Source organism: Rutilus rutilus (assembly GCF_951802725.1).
Source record: "Rutilus rutilus genome assembly, chromosome: 4".
In the NCBI taxonomy this organism is placed as follows: domain Eukaryota; kingdom Metazoa; phylum Chordata; class Actinopteri; order Cypriniformes; family Leuciscidae; genus Rutilus; species Rutilus rutilus.
The window spans coordinates 14,295,895-14,310,730 of NC_140212.1; the positions used below are offsets into that span (position 1 = coordinate 14,295,895).

General features: G+C 38.3%; 1 protein-coding gene across 6 annotated transcripts in view; it reads right to left on the minus strand.

Annotated features, from left to right (window-relative positions):
- The window catches only part of pparaa (peroxisome proliferator-activated receptor alpha a), a 51,385-nt gene that overhangs the window by 5,069 nt on the left and 31,480 nt on the right, over positions 1-14,836 (minus strand). Inside the window, exons 1-4 of one of the 6 annotated variants that reach the window (XM_084408397.1) lie at positions 13,193-13,757; positions 5,107-5,343; positions 4,304-4,461; positions 1,055-1,193 (exon numbers count right to left, since the gene is read on the minus strand). In XM_084408397.1, the coding sequence (XP_084264523.1) occupies positions 1,055-1,193; positions 4,304-4,461; positions 5,107-5,335 (526 nt within the window). In that variant the 5' untranslated portion in view covers positions 5,336-5,343; positions 13,193-13,757. Of the gene's footprint in view, positions 1-1,054; positions 1,194-4,303; positions 4,462-5,106; positions 5,344-6,763; positions 6,873-10,894; positions 11,000-11,022; positions 11,647-12,908; positions 13,758-14,836 lie in introns of those variants that run through there. The other 5 variants (XM_084408401.1, XM_084408402.1, XM_084408399.1 and 2 more) reach the window with 5 other exon arrangements.

Below are 14,836 nucleotides of genomic sequence, written 5' to 3' on the forward strand. Positions count from 1 at the left end.
CCAGCCATTTTGCAGAATTACTTGTCAATCTGTAAATTTACCAACTTGCTGACCATAATGCACATTTGCTGTAATTCTGCAAAATAGTTATATTTTCCCAAATAAACCATAAGTTTATTAAGGTCTGTTACATACATTTAATCATCTGCTTTGCCAGTCTAATGGTATTTATTATCAACACTGGTTCCAAAATGCCACGATCACTGAGAGAGAGCTGGTTTTATGCCAAGTTTACTTTTTTCCCGACTAGGGAATAGGGTGAGAGGGCCAAGGGTCAAGAGGCACGGTTTTAAGAGTCACGTTTTTTGTGTGTTGCAATTGCATTTATCAATCTGTCTGAGAAAAACTTAATATCAAAGATCGGATGATAAATACCACAACGGGTACTTTTTGATTGCTGGTGTATGTGCAGATCCACACTCAAATAGCTTGGATGGTAGAAAAATCCCCAAAACTCAAATGCGGGTCAGAGGGCACTGGTTGCGTTAATCTGTTTGCCTTTTAAAAAAAAATATATATATATAATCAATTGCGCTGCGTTAACGTATTGAATCATCAGCTCCAGTTTATACACAAACCACGAGCGGTAGAACTTTAGGTCATTACACTGCTGCCACTTCATCAGTAGCGGGACAAAGGGCAGACGTGGGAGGGGCTGTATGGCGTGATATGATACAGATCTACCTCTGAAGGGATTACACTAACAGTGGCACATGCTAACAGAAGAGACTACCCTAGATCCAGGTCAAAGTCCCGGCTTGTCTTCCGTGTCACTTAGTTCATCTGCGGTTATCCTGTGATAGCCCTTGTATAGCGTAGATTTGTGCTACCTCATGATGTCAAAGCAAAGATAAGCTAAAGTTGTTGTTTTATATTTTGATTCTAATCTAAATTTCCTGACCTTCAAAGAAGCAATTAAAGTACGTGTTACGAAATATTATTGTAGTAAAACAGGACGCCATCTTGATTACCAATAAAACAATTGAAGATCTGTAATCATCAAGCCATAAACCGACTCTAATCTATACTCATTTGCTCTTTGTGAAGCTCTTACCATTGTGGGACATGCCCACTGCAAGGCACTTGCGGAAACGGCAGTATTGACATTTGTTTCTGTTCTTCTTCTGGATCTTGCAGTTGCGTTCGCACTTGTCGTACTCCAGTTTGAGTCGAATGGTTCTCCTGAAGAAGCCCTGTGGAAAATTCATAAAAGACACTTAAAAAAGCAAACTGTGAATGATAAAAAAAATAAAGTATGATACCAAATTGTACATTCTCATGTTGTAATATACAACCGATTCAAAATGTAAACATAAATATAAGGACTTTGCTCCCTAAGGCCCAATACATAGCGGAACCTCCCAAGATGTTATAAAGTGACCTCGATAAACCAGATGCTAATGAGATAAGATGTGCGATAAGATTCACACCATAAAAATATTTATTTCTCAAGAACACTGCATATCTATGAACAGATACAGAGTGTGTGTGCATGTGTGTCAGAATGTCAAAACACTATAACTGTTTATTTTTCAGATAAGGCTATACAATATTTCAGTAACTCCAGAAGGTCTGGGATAGATGCGTGGGAAAAGGTACATAGTGAAAATCATTTTCGAAATCGAATAGTAATGAAGATACAGTGAATGATCTTTGTCATCATTTCATCGGAATAGACACTGTGGACTAGTTACAGCACAGACCTTCTGTGTTCCCTCCAGACGAATTATTCAACAGGGAAAAGCAGAACACGTGCTTGACAATGGAAACGGTATCAGATGAGAGCTCATGACAGACTGTCACGGATCGCTTCCAGAGCTAAAAACAGAACCGATGACGCATCTCTACAACACCGAACATACCAAACGATAAATCCGGACTGAGGGAACAGCTCGTCACTGTGTTTAGCCTCTGAATACCAACCTTTATAGGACAAAGCATTATTTCCTACTGTTCTCAAAAGCTGTGGGAAGTGAAGTTTAAAATATATCTGCACGCTGCTAATGACTAATTTATTCTTCCGGATTTACCTCAAAAGAAAACACAAGATAAAAATGTTAAATGTATCGGGTAGAATTTCTTTTTTCAAAGCAAATAAACCATTAAGAAACACTTTACAACAAGATTTTAAGTCTTAACTAGCATGAAATAATAAACAATTTTGCAGTTTTTTTTTATTTTTGGTGATCGTTCATCTCTCGTTAAACTAATAGAGTTCTGCAGTGCTGGCGTACTTTTCCAGTAGCACCTCACTGCAGTACATGAGATCCAGGGGGCGGAGTTGGATCCAGATCTAAGGGGTGGAGATTGGTAGGTTTAGGGATCAGGGGTGGAGATGGGTAGGTTTAGGTATATGTAAGGTGGGAGGAGTTGGATCTGGATCCAACTCCTCCCCCTGGATTGCGTGTTCTGCAGTGAGGAACATCTCTACTTTTCTAGGACAGTCCGGAGGTTAGAATCACCCCGGTTCCCTCGACAAAAACCCATTAGGATTTCTTTCCATTGGCTTTTTGATCATTGCAGAAAATAAGCTCTGTGACCGACAAAAATATATGATTCTTACATGTAATCTTCACAAATGAAAAACTTGAATGAATTCTGATGCCTAAATACAACAGCCAGAAGTAAAAAGCTAAAGTCAGACAATAAACAAACTACACAATGGTCGCAAGACTTCAACGTCACCACCACTAAGCCTCTGACAAATCTTTTAATCTTTATTCAAAAGCTAACTTGTAAAAGCCTAATAACACCATGAGTGGGGTAATACTGATATATTATGCCGTAGTCCCCCGTAGGGACGAGACTGAACTTCTGAGTTTTAGGATTCCATGCTGCAGCACTCAATACCTGTAACATGTATGCTGTTTTTACTTTGTTTCTTTGTGTTTTTGGTTCTGTCCTGTTCACCTTTGTACCCTGTCAGTTGACCTAGATTTCCAAGTTTGTGTCTGTTTGAGTCATTACACCTGTTGTCCAATTAACTAGCTTATTAGTTCCCTCATTTGTTCCCTCCCTGTGTTCTTGCAGTCCTTGCACTATCTTGTCAATGTTGAGGTGTTGTGAGTATTTTTGAATTAACGACTGTTTCCTGGATTATTCCTGCAGTGCGCTTTGTTCAGAACAACTACCCGTGATGATATCAAGGCAGGAGTCAAGGTTTTACATGTCACTCAAAACAACCTTGCTGCAGTACCGTGCACCCACAAGCAAAGATGGCGGATTTGAAATTGAATCCTTATGGAAGCATCCCCCGTCAGCCGAGCGACAGCTGTTGAGGAGCTTTCTCCAGGTCTTACGCACCTCAAAGTTCTCAAAAGGAATTTGATAATATACAGTTGTTTTAGAACAATGAAATTTCAATGTGGGAGGGGCTACAGAGCTCAACACCATGGAAAAACAAACTACGTGACGGGCAAAATGTCCCGTCCTAGTCGCAGATTCACTTGGAATAATAGCTTTTAGCGCTTGTTACTTTATCACATTGTTCCTAGTTAGGACACTGTGTAAATCTCAAACTATATAATTAACTATCATGAAAATGAGTTAAACCAGAGGCGCATTAACCTTGAAACCAGTGAACTGAACTGAATAATAAACTTAGTCAGTCCACAGAGATCCTGATTGTGTATGACTAGTTTCGCACAAAATTAGTTTTTAATTAGCATTTAATTTGAAAAGTAGCTTAACTACAACTACCACGATTCCTTAAAACAAAACGCATATAAGGTAAATTTTAAAGTGCAACTTGAAAAAGTGTTAAACTGCATCAGCAATAAACCTTCGGTTGTAATTGTTCCAGTTTAATTGCACCCTGAGGGGTGCCAATGGTCAAAGTCTGCCCTTGCTGGAGAAAAACACATGGCACATGGCAATAACTGAGCTGGTGGTAGGTAGTTAACTTTAAAGGAAAGAGAACGGCTGTGACCCAGGCTCGAGTCAGCTGGGCTGTGTTGTGCGGAGGTACGCACTGAGTCCTTCTGATGATTTTGACATGCACCACATGAAGCAACAGCTCTTGTACACGCTTCACCTCACATGTACGAAGGGGGAAAAAGCCTCGAGGGAACTCTCAGTCTTTTTGCAAAAGTAGCTATGAAAATACTCCAAAAACTTGGAGTAAAACTCTGTTGACCCTGGTGTGCTCGCTCAAGTGTTTTTTGTCCCGGACAGATTTGTGGTTATGAAAGTGTAACACAGTGTCTGTACTAATGGCAAGCAGGAAAAAGTTGAGGGTGCTTCGATAATGACTCTTGGCCCTCGTGTGAGAATTTTCCACTGTACACTTTGCACGTGCCCTTACCTTACACCCTTCGCAGGCATGCACTCCGTAGTGGAAACCTGAGGCCCGGTCGGAGCAGACGCGGCACTCGAGGGCGAGAGAACCGGAGGAGTTCTCGTCCTGACCGGTGATGGCCACGAACACTTCTGAGGTCGGACTAGATGCCGGGGTTAAGACATCTACAAGACAAACACACATGTGCACGGTCAACATCACAACATCACATGACCCAGATGCATTTAAGATGATGTCCTAATTTAACTCAAATAAGCAAAGTGTGGATATATACTTTTTTGTTTCATTAATAAATTCATACAGTTCGCACAACTTGTATTTATCTACAAAATGTACAATTTAAATGATATAATACAGCATTTAAGGATAAGCCTTTTGATCAAAATGATTATAAAATCGTCAAGCGTGTCCAAACTTATGTCTGGGTGTTTATATGCAAATGGTTAATTCTTTACCTTGACAGATTAGGGTTGATTTAAGATTTTTTGGTAACAATTTATTTTGATGGTCCCCATTACTATAAGTAACTTTGCAACTACATGTCAACTAACTCTCATTAGAGTATTAGTAGACTCTCGGTTTAATATCCGCTAACACTTTATTTTGATGGTAACTTTGCAACTACATGTTTCTGTGGTTATTCTAACCCTACCAGTCTACTAACACTCTCCTGAGAGTTAGTAGACATGTAGGTGCAAAGTTACTTAAAGTCAACAGAATGTGTTAAAGGGACCAAAAGTGAAACCCTTTTTTTATAGACCTGATTGGTTAGGATTATTGTTCGGATTGCGTGTGTCCAAATGCTCTACCTGAGACAGTGGAGTCGTCTACTAATGTGTTGCAGCTCTGGTATTCCAGCACATGAAAGTTGAAAGTATCGTCGCTGAGAGACCGAGAGATGTCCTCGAGCACCTCCATGTCACCAATGAGTTCTCCACACAGAGGGCTGTCCAGGATTGGATCGCCCAGCGGGGACAAGGGACTGTACAGGCTCGGCATATCTACCATGGCGCTGGACCACGGCAAGCTTTGAATCATTCATCCGTCTGCAAAGACAAAACAACGACAAGAAAAGTGAAGATTGAGTGAAGAAAATATTGTTTCATATCTTTTACTGCAAGACACAATCCCTAGATTACACACACAGGTAAAAACAACAACCAGAGATTTCAGACGCTATTGAATTTAATGCGTGACTGTGAGGGGTAGACTTACAGTTTTTACAATGGCACGCACTGAATAAATGTTTTCATTTGTTTTTCTACTGAATGAAAGCGTTGGAATGTTGCGAACACTCGTTATGTTGTTAAACAACATTGCAATCCATTGAACAACCTGTAATTCTATCCCTCACAGTCTTGTTCTCATTATTGTCAAAATGAAATATGGTTCTGCTACCCTGACTAAGGTCCATTGTCATCAAAATGTATTTGTATATGTAAAACATTACAATGATTTCAGAGCAACTCACTGAAATCAAAGCAGAATTGAAAGAAGAAACAATAGCAGTTATTTTGTTATTTTCAACATCACTGTTTGGTTGTGATAATAATGGAGACTCAATATCTACTTGGTATGCAAACTGCAACCTGGTCTCTGTGAAACACTGACTAGAAGAAGTTCCATTCAGAGCAGTGCTAAAGAAGTAACGTGTTTAAGAGGGGTTGCCACAGAAACCCCAGGCTCAGTTTTCGCAGCGTTTTATTCAGACATGAGGGGAGCGTTTCAAAGGCTTTGGCCTGCTTCATCACAGGAATGTGATCTCATTCGTCCTGCCATGTGAACTTGTCAAAGAGACCCACCAAAGACCAAGTGCTCCCTCGACTGAGGTGATCTCAAGGTTGGGTCGAGGTCAAAAGTAGACCTTCCAGACATAAAAAGGCTCCAGGGCGTTGTTACGTGGTTGCTAAGGCATTTCGAGAGGTTGCAGGGCAGTTATTTTGATGCACTTCATTTGCTTGATAATATCACAAACACTGTGTTTCAAGTGCATCGCCGGGGAGGAGATAACAATCCTATTCGAAAGAATTAACTACTCAAATGCATTCAGACGCTCTAGAGGAAATTCTTAAGGCAGCTCGAGGGGTCTTGAGGACAACGGTTCAAATGGCATTCCACTCAACCCTTTAATTTCTTACAGCAGTGATATGGAGAAGGCTAACCAATGCCAGACTTGGCATTCGAGCACTTTTGCAATGGATCACCATTTTTTTGGAGGAGGTAACAACACACTTTACCTTCAAGCGACAAACACAGCCAATCTAAAATAAACTGCAGGTGCTAAAGAGCTGACAAAACTGCGCACTAACATCGACTGCATGGTAGACAAGCTGTCATAAATCAGTGCTTGGCAGACAAGCCCAGTTTCCAGCACTGTCTGCGAGGGGAAGCCGGCCAGCTTTCTAAAGTTATACCTGATCTCTCCGTTTTGTAGATTTGCCCGAAGCAGAACAGCAAAAATCTTACCCAGCTGTTTGTCTCCAGCTGTTGAGCTGTGAAACCTGAGCTGAGCATGATTCTTCAGTCAGTGAACGCACGCAGCGTTCTCTCAGCCGCTGTGCGACAATCATTCCTGATTCTGCCCTTGACACAACATGCACAGACGAGCGCAGTAACAAGCCTTCCTATTGGGGAAACATACAGACTGCTATAAAGACTACATATTAGTTAATACACTGCAAAAAATGTTGTCCTGTTCTCCAGTAAAAATATAGAAACAAGCTTAAATATCCTTAAAACAAGAATCATTTACTGGTTAAAATTTGCATAGGGAATGAGAGTGATTTTTAATATCTTTAATTGTTTTATTTTTGGGGGTGGGGGTTATACTTAAAACAAGAAAAAAATCAATTACAAAATAGACTTGTAATACTGTAATTTTGCTGGTCAAGTCAATTTATATTTTTCACATGTAAGGTGTGTATTTCACATACTGGCTAGAGAAGGATTATAGCATATTAGTCAAGAGACTGCAAAAAAAAATTGTGTCTTGGTTTCCAGTAAAAATATATACACGTTTACAATTTGCTTGAGAAGCAAAACGGCATACAATATTAAGACAAGTTTTCATCTTGAATTAACATTAATACCACACTGGCAAATAGTTTTTGTCTTGTTTTAAGCTTAAACCTCATACAGGGCTTCTGCAAGTTTGATGAAGGTAAATGTAAGAATTTTTAAAGATCTTTTATGACTAATGAAAGAAAATTAAGGAATAAATTGGGAATATAATACATCAATGTTCTCTAAATGTCTAGGGAGAAACACAATGAGTTGTATTAGCAACACTTCAAAGTTTGAAAATACAACAGATATCCATTACTTTTTCTTTTTCTTTTACAAAAAAGCTTGAATCACTCCGCTCCCAACCACTAGAATATGGACATAAGTTTTACTGTACCTTCTAAAAATAAAATAAATAAATGTGTTTCCTCTGTTTTCCGTGAAACTGATCAAAAATGAAGGGAGTTTCTGATTAAAACAAGAACAAATATCTGTCAGTGGGGTCAGAAAAATCAACTCAATTCAAAGGGAAGTTCATAACTCACTGACAGGTATTTGTTCTTGCTTTAAACTCACACAATTTTTACATTTTGCTTCTCCGGTGAATGTATCTTGATTTAATTTAATGTTTATATTTTTGTACTGGAAAACAAAACAGAAATACTGAAGAAGATATTCATTTTTTGCAGAGCATGCAACATTTAATGCCATGAACTTGAGACTTTCGGCTCTGATTTAAGACCTTTTTAAAGGAACACTCCACCGTTTTTTGAAATAGGGCTTATTCACCTTCTTTCCTACATTTAGATAGGTGGGCAAATGCATTTTTGTCTCAGTGCATGCATTGTTTTAGTTTGACAGGGTCGGTGCTAGCTTAGCTTAGCATAATGAATGGAATCCTTTGTTGCCAGCTAGCATGTCCTGAGTAAAAGTGATATAAAAAATATAAAAAAAACCACCTAATTACTTCTTGTGGCCTGCGTATTCACAACAAGTACAAATAGCGATGCAGATTAACACTAGGCGATTTCTTATGTAGATATTGACTTGGGACTATATTAGGGGGAAGCACAGGCGAAGCAGAGATATCACGCCCAAGTAGCAGTGCTTCGCCTGTGCTTCCCCCTAATATAGTCCTTAATATATAAGTCAATATCTGCCTAGGAAATCGCCTAGTGTTAATCTGCATCGCTATTTGTACTTGTTGTGAATACGCAGGCCACAAGAAATAATTAGGTGTTTTTTTTTTTTATATCACTTTTACTCAGGACATGCTAGCTGGCAACAAAGGATTCCATTCATTATGCTAAGCTAAGCTAGCACCGACCCTGTCAAACTAAAACAATGCATGCACTGAGACAAAAATGCATTTGCCCACCTATCTAAACGTAGGAAAGAAGGTGAATAAGCCCTATTTCAAAAAATGGTGGAGTGTTCCTTTAAGGCCTTCACCTTCATTTGTGTAAAGGTGAATTAAGACTTTTTAAGACCTGCAGAAACCCTGCAATGCTTACATTAAAAAACATTAGAGTCTAATATCCAATTTACTTAAAGCAAATTTACTTTTGATTTGTTTTATTTAAATATATATATGTTTTTTTCATTAGAAAAAAAGACAATCTAGCAGTAATTTCATGGTAAACAAGATTAAACACGTAGCATGCATTTGAGCGAGACTGCATTTGTGTACGTTATTTGCGTATTAGGGTGTGTGAAACAGAGCAATAAGCATAAGCTGAAGCTACTATATTTATTCAGCGTAAACCCAGACACTCACATGGGCACACATGCACATGACTTGAACCTCATGACAACACACTGGAGCCAAGTGAAGTGTAGGAGAAATGCCAGTTTCTGCTCTAATGGAAATGTGCCCATGGAGACCAGCTGAGCCACTAACCAGCAAAAACCAAACCCCTTATCATGCTTCTGAACTGCAATATATTCTACACAAATATCTCCATGGATGCACAGGATTCAACACCTCGCTGTCCACAACACGTTATATCCATTGATGTGGTGCAGACCACGAAACAAGACAACGCGTATGAATGCACAAGATGAATCCTCAGTGAGTCCTAATAAACAAATGGAACAAGTAATGCTTAACAACTCTAAATCACGGGACAGTTGTACAAATAATACAAAATGAATCAGTATCTTATTTTCCAGTAAAAATATCTGAAAATCCTTTTTTGAAACCACTTTTTTGCGGTGCAAGGTGTGTGTTTCTCATTCTGGCTGGAGAAGGACACACAGGCACATCATAGCCTACGTGCTGAGGAGGAGGCAGCCTGTTGTGGAGGGTCACAGCTGACAAGACTTGGAAACCAATACAGGCTGATTTACCCCCTCCTTCCAGGTTGATCTTTACCGGCTGTCTGACTTGACCGTGTAGTAACAACAACACAGCAGTTCCTGGGGGTATTTTAGATCCACAAGAAGACAATGAATGTCAATGTACTTTAGCCTAGAATCCCAAAAACTTGCAGACAGGCCAAATTGATCATGTGTTCCCCATCATTATTTTCACATACTGTACACAGAACCAGCCTTGGACTCACTGCATTAGACAACACACGTAGAGCAAACAGTGTCTGTGTAGAAATTTCCACTACATCAGCCAACAAGCAATGATGAAGCAGAATCTCTACATGCCCCATAGAGACAGCAGATCTGAAGTATAAAGATTGATCTGTGACCACAGACCATTTGTGAGTTTGTTCTTGAAAGAAATATTGATTGTGGACATGATAAAGCGCACGTATTCCTAGCTTTTCTCAACTGCATGGTGCAACTGAACAGTTTGGATGTGGGTCAAGACTATTTGGCAAAAATAAAGACAGGTCAGTTTGCTCAGTGTTGGTAAATAAAGGTTATTTACCAAAAAGAAAATATGACAAGATCAAAAGCGATGTTAAAGGGTAAAAGACGTGACAAGTCATATTCAATCAGCAAAAATACACTAAAATGGAACTGATACAAACATTAACTGACTTATGATGAGCATGCTTTTAATTTCTGAATTAAAATGATTTTTTATTTTACATAAAGTATAGGCTAATAATTGTCCTGATATTGTAGTGAAGAAAAATCTTGATTTGACATTATATATTTATTATTTGTTTATTCATTAATTTATTATTATTAATCAGTCAGTCATGTGATGCAACTGACACGCAGAAACATGCAGAAAATATACAAATATATCCTGAAGACCATGACGATTATGTGTCAAGGTCAATAAGTCTCTTAAAATGTTTTTCATTGTTCATTTTAAGAGATTTAAAACCTTATTACAAGTTACATTTAGTTCAGGTTGTAAAATGTACGACTAATATTTATGGATTAATAATAATAATGAAACATTTATCTTCAAAAATATACTTTAAAAAGAATTAAATAATGATCAAGGTGTGTACACTCACATGTGTTCTTCAAAATAGTATAAAGTTTTTGGAAACTTGAATAACAAGAACATGCAACGTGTTTTACAACAACTTTAAAATCATTTGTCATTGACTCAAACAAAAGCAGCACAAATTTAGGAAAAATCATGCCAAAACAGATCCTTGCTGAGAAACGAGAACATACCAGACTTCGCTTTTCACACAGGCTGTGAGCAAAGCTAGAAGTCTTTGCTTAAAGCCGACAGACCAATGACAATTCGTGTTTAAATCATCACCTAGCTCAGAGCAAAGCAGAATGAAATCAGTGCTTACCAGATCACGATTCACAGTTATGCTCTACCAGCTGCCAATAAATACATGCACCCCTTTCAGGGCCAAAGTCCGAATCCACACACACACCCTGCATGCCTGCTTCTCTCCGGTCAGGAGTTTGCCTGGCGTTACACTAACAAACGGACGCCGAAGTCAACTGAACGCATCAGATAAGAGAACCTTAATGTCTGGATGGATGCTTTTATAAACAAGACATCTGGGATTTCAACAATAGTGGGAGGAATGACTTCGTTCCACACACCCAAGAAACATCCTGTCTGTTTAGTACATTCAGCCTACAGAGAGACAGGTCAGCATTACGCGAAGGCAGACGGATTCACACGGACTATGAAATGCAAACATGGAGCTTAGAAGCAGGTGCATTTATATAGGCCAGATGTTTCTCTATACTTCAACCTGTCAATATAGTCATGGCCAAAAGTTTGTGTCTGTGTTAATAATCTCTCCAAAAATCTGCATAATTATCTAATCTTATATAATGATATGTGATAAATAAAAGCGTTGACAAAGCCAGCCGTGTGAGAGGAACTTGGCCAGAGAGATAAAAGGCTATAAATTTACTGATTACTAATTCATTTTAAGGGAATAAATGTACAAGTTGCCTAAAAGGGTATCGGTGCTTTTGTAATTGTATATACATATAATTTCAGACTTCTAAGATCAAATCAATTTTAATGTGAAATAATGTGAAGTATAAAAAAATATAATTGAATCATTCATAAACTGACTTGATAAGACTTATCAAGTCAGTTTATGAATGATTAAATGATATTCTTTATAATCTGATATTCCTCTGATAGAACCTCTTCTAGAATGAGACTCTAAACACCCACACAAAGACAAGATGACACGGGGCGTTATGTGTGTGACCCTTTTAGCAAGTTACATAACAGAACCGAATGGACAAGTCCTTGTGACCCTGTAGTCGCAGATGTGTGGGGTACAAAAGCTGTGCTAAACTCACTTTAGGGGATGCCAGAGTACACAAACTGAAAATATTACATTAAGGACATTACAGAATTATTAATTAATTAACTCTTTAAGATAATCTATATAAAGAATGTCGAAAAGGGGGTCCCTGCAACTGCACAGTAGGGTTACAGTTACAGTTGCAGTACATTTTTGTTATTTGAAATAAAATAAACATTAATAATAAATAAAATGTAACATTTTTACTTCATTTCTCATTTTCATGTAGTGTAACTTGTACTTAATTTGCTAGAAATTAAAACTTAAATAAAAAAAAACAGAACAGAATGAACAAAACTTCAAATAACACTGTACATGGTAACACTTTATTTTACAGTGTCCTTGTTACACATGACATTACATGTAGTTTCTATAGTAATTACTATAAAATATGCATAATTACATGCAACTAACCATAAACCAAACCAAACCTAATCCAAGTAGGCTACTTGTAGTTACTTAATATTACTCAGTACTTAAATGTATAATTACACTGTAACAAAGACACCTCAAAATAAAGTAACCAAAGTTACTGATGTAACATGGAAACTACTTTTGAATAATATTTTGGACAACAAAGCGTGGGATTCATTTCCTGTTCATTCATAATCGCATTAAAATGTCATTTATTATACTGTTCCGAATTCTAATGGATTCTTAACAACATAATTCAAATTTGAATTAAATTTAACTATAACACTATTATTTTAATGAAATTATAAATGATAGACGAGTAGGATATGCATGATTATGTTAGTTGACATTATTATTACATTATGTGTGTAACGTTAGTGTGTTTACACTGCGGAAAAAATATGCTGCAAGATACTTAAAATAATAGCACTATAACAACAACTAGCTAACTAACTAACTAACCAACCAACAAACCAACTAACCCGATGGCTGAATCAGCAAGCTTTAAAGACCATCAGACGCTGTAAAGTTTCGCTTCGGTTCCAACAAGAGTTAAAATCTTGATAAACTGTAGCAAACGCATTGCCCTCTACAGACTATGTGATAAGAGCCTCGCTGTGAAAATAGCACAGACATGTGTTCTTATGTGAATGTTTACTTTAGTCCAGCTAAAAGCGTAGGATCACAGTAATTACGGCCATAAAACCGGATAAAACATGATCATAATGTTACACAAGCGCTTTGTTTACAAGAGCTGCGCGTCTACCTCCCAATCCCAGGCCGCCATGCAGGCAGGAATAAAACACACGGGCTCTGTGACACTGCCAAATCTCAACTCGGTGGTGCGATTGAGGCTGTAGTACTCCTTAAACGTCCTATTTAAAATTCACCGCAACCACTGCTGTCAAACCACTCTGACACCAGTCGAGCTCGTGACAGCGCACACCTACCGACACACCTATAGATTCGGCCAATCGGCGCAGGCTTTTGGAGAGAAAGCCACGCCCACCGATTTAAAGTCGCGTTGCTGGGCAACAGAACTCATCGTAAGGATGAGGATGATGATGATAATGATGGAATTATTTCATGCGCCGTAATGCCTAAATAATATCTCGCCACATTAACCCTTTCACAAATAGAGGTCTTGATGGGTTTTGAATGGCATAGTTGCACATTGACCACTACAGTGGACCAACCCATCCTATACACTAAACACTAGAAGATTCTTGTAGGTAAAAAAAGAAAAGAAAAAAGTAACATCTAAGGAGTCATATCACTGTTAAATTTTCCAAGTATTGATTTTAGATTGGGAGGAAATTCTGATTAATCATCTGTCCACTAAATTAGACATCATGCATCACTAACTATACAGTATTTCAGCTTTTTTGGGCTGTACATAAATGTATTTGTGTTATTAGAATGTAATTTGCAGTTACATCAAAAAGTAAAGTGATTACGTAATGCATGTTACTTGTAATGCATTACTGTACTTGTTACATCAAAAAATAATCTGATTACCTAATGCACGTTACTTGTAATGCTTTACTCATTACATAAACAAGTATTTTGATAACATTACTTGTAATGCTTACTCCTTACATTAAAATGTAATTTGATTATGTAACGCACATTATTTGTATTGCTTTACTCCTTATATTAAAAAGTAATCTGATTAAGTAATGCATGTTACTTGTAATGCGTTACCTCCAACAATGCTCATTTCAGATGAGATTGAAAACACCTGATCGCTAGTTTTACCAGTCTGAAAACATCAATAGATCAATGTAGATTTCAGTCTGAGGCTTTCTCAGAGCTATGGTAAATATTTGTCACTTTTGAACATAATCAGAATTATCAGCTAATAAGTGTAAATCGACATACTCGGGTAGACTGGACATAGCGTGAGGGTTCCCTTTCGAAAGTGAACCGGTGTCTGGAAAACTATCCAATCACGGCAATCGAATTTGAATGGCGACAGCCTATGACGTCACTTCTAGTGCGACCCGTAAGTATAAAAGGGGCGCCTAGAGAACATGTCATCCTCTTTTCGTCTTCAGGGACTGTTTTGTCTGATTTACAATCACCTGAAAAAGGTAAGAATTCTGGTAAGTGAAAACAAGCGTTTCAAGAAGTGTGTGGATCCGTGTCTCAGGTTTCTGACACCAGATGACACACATGACTTGTGCGTTTACTGTTTGAGTGAAGAGCACGCACGATCAGCTCTCGAGGGATCTGATTGTGCAGAATGTGAGAGTTTTCCGCTTAGAAAACTCCACTCTTGTCTGGCCCTCTGGGGACAGGCATCTGGGCCCAGTGGTTCGGGTCCCACTCGTGCTGAGGCACTGCGGAGACTCGGATCATGGGGTTTCCAGATGGAGCTTGCTGATGAGTTTGAGAGAGGCGTTTCTCT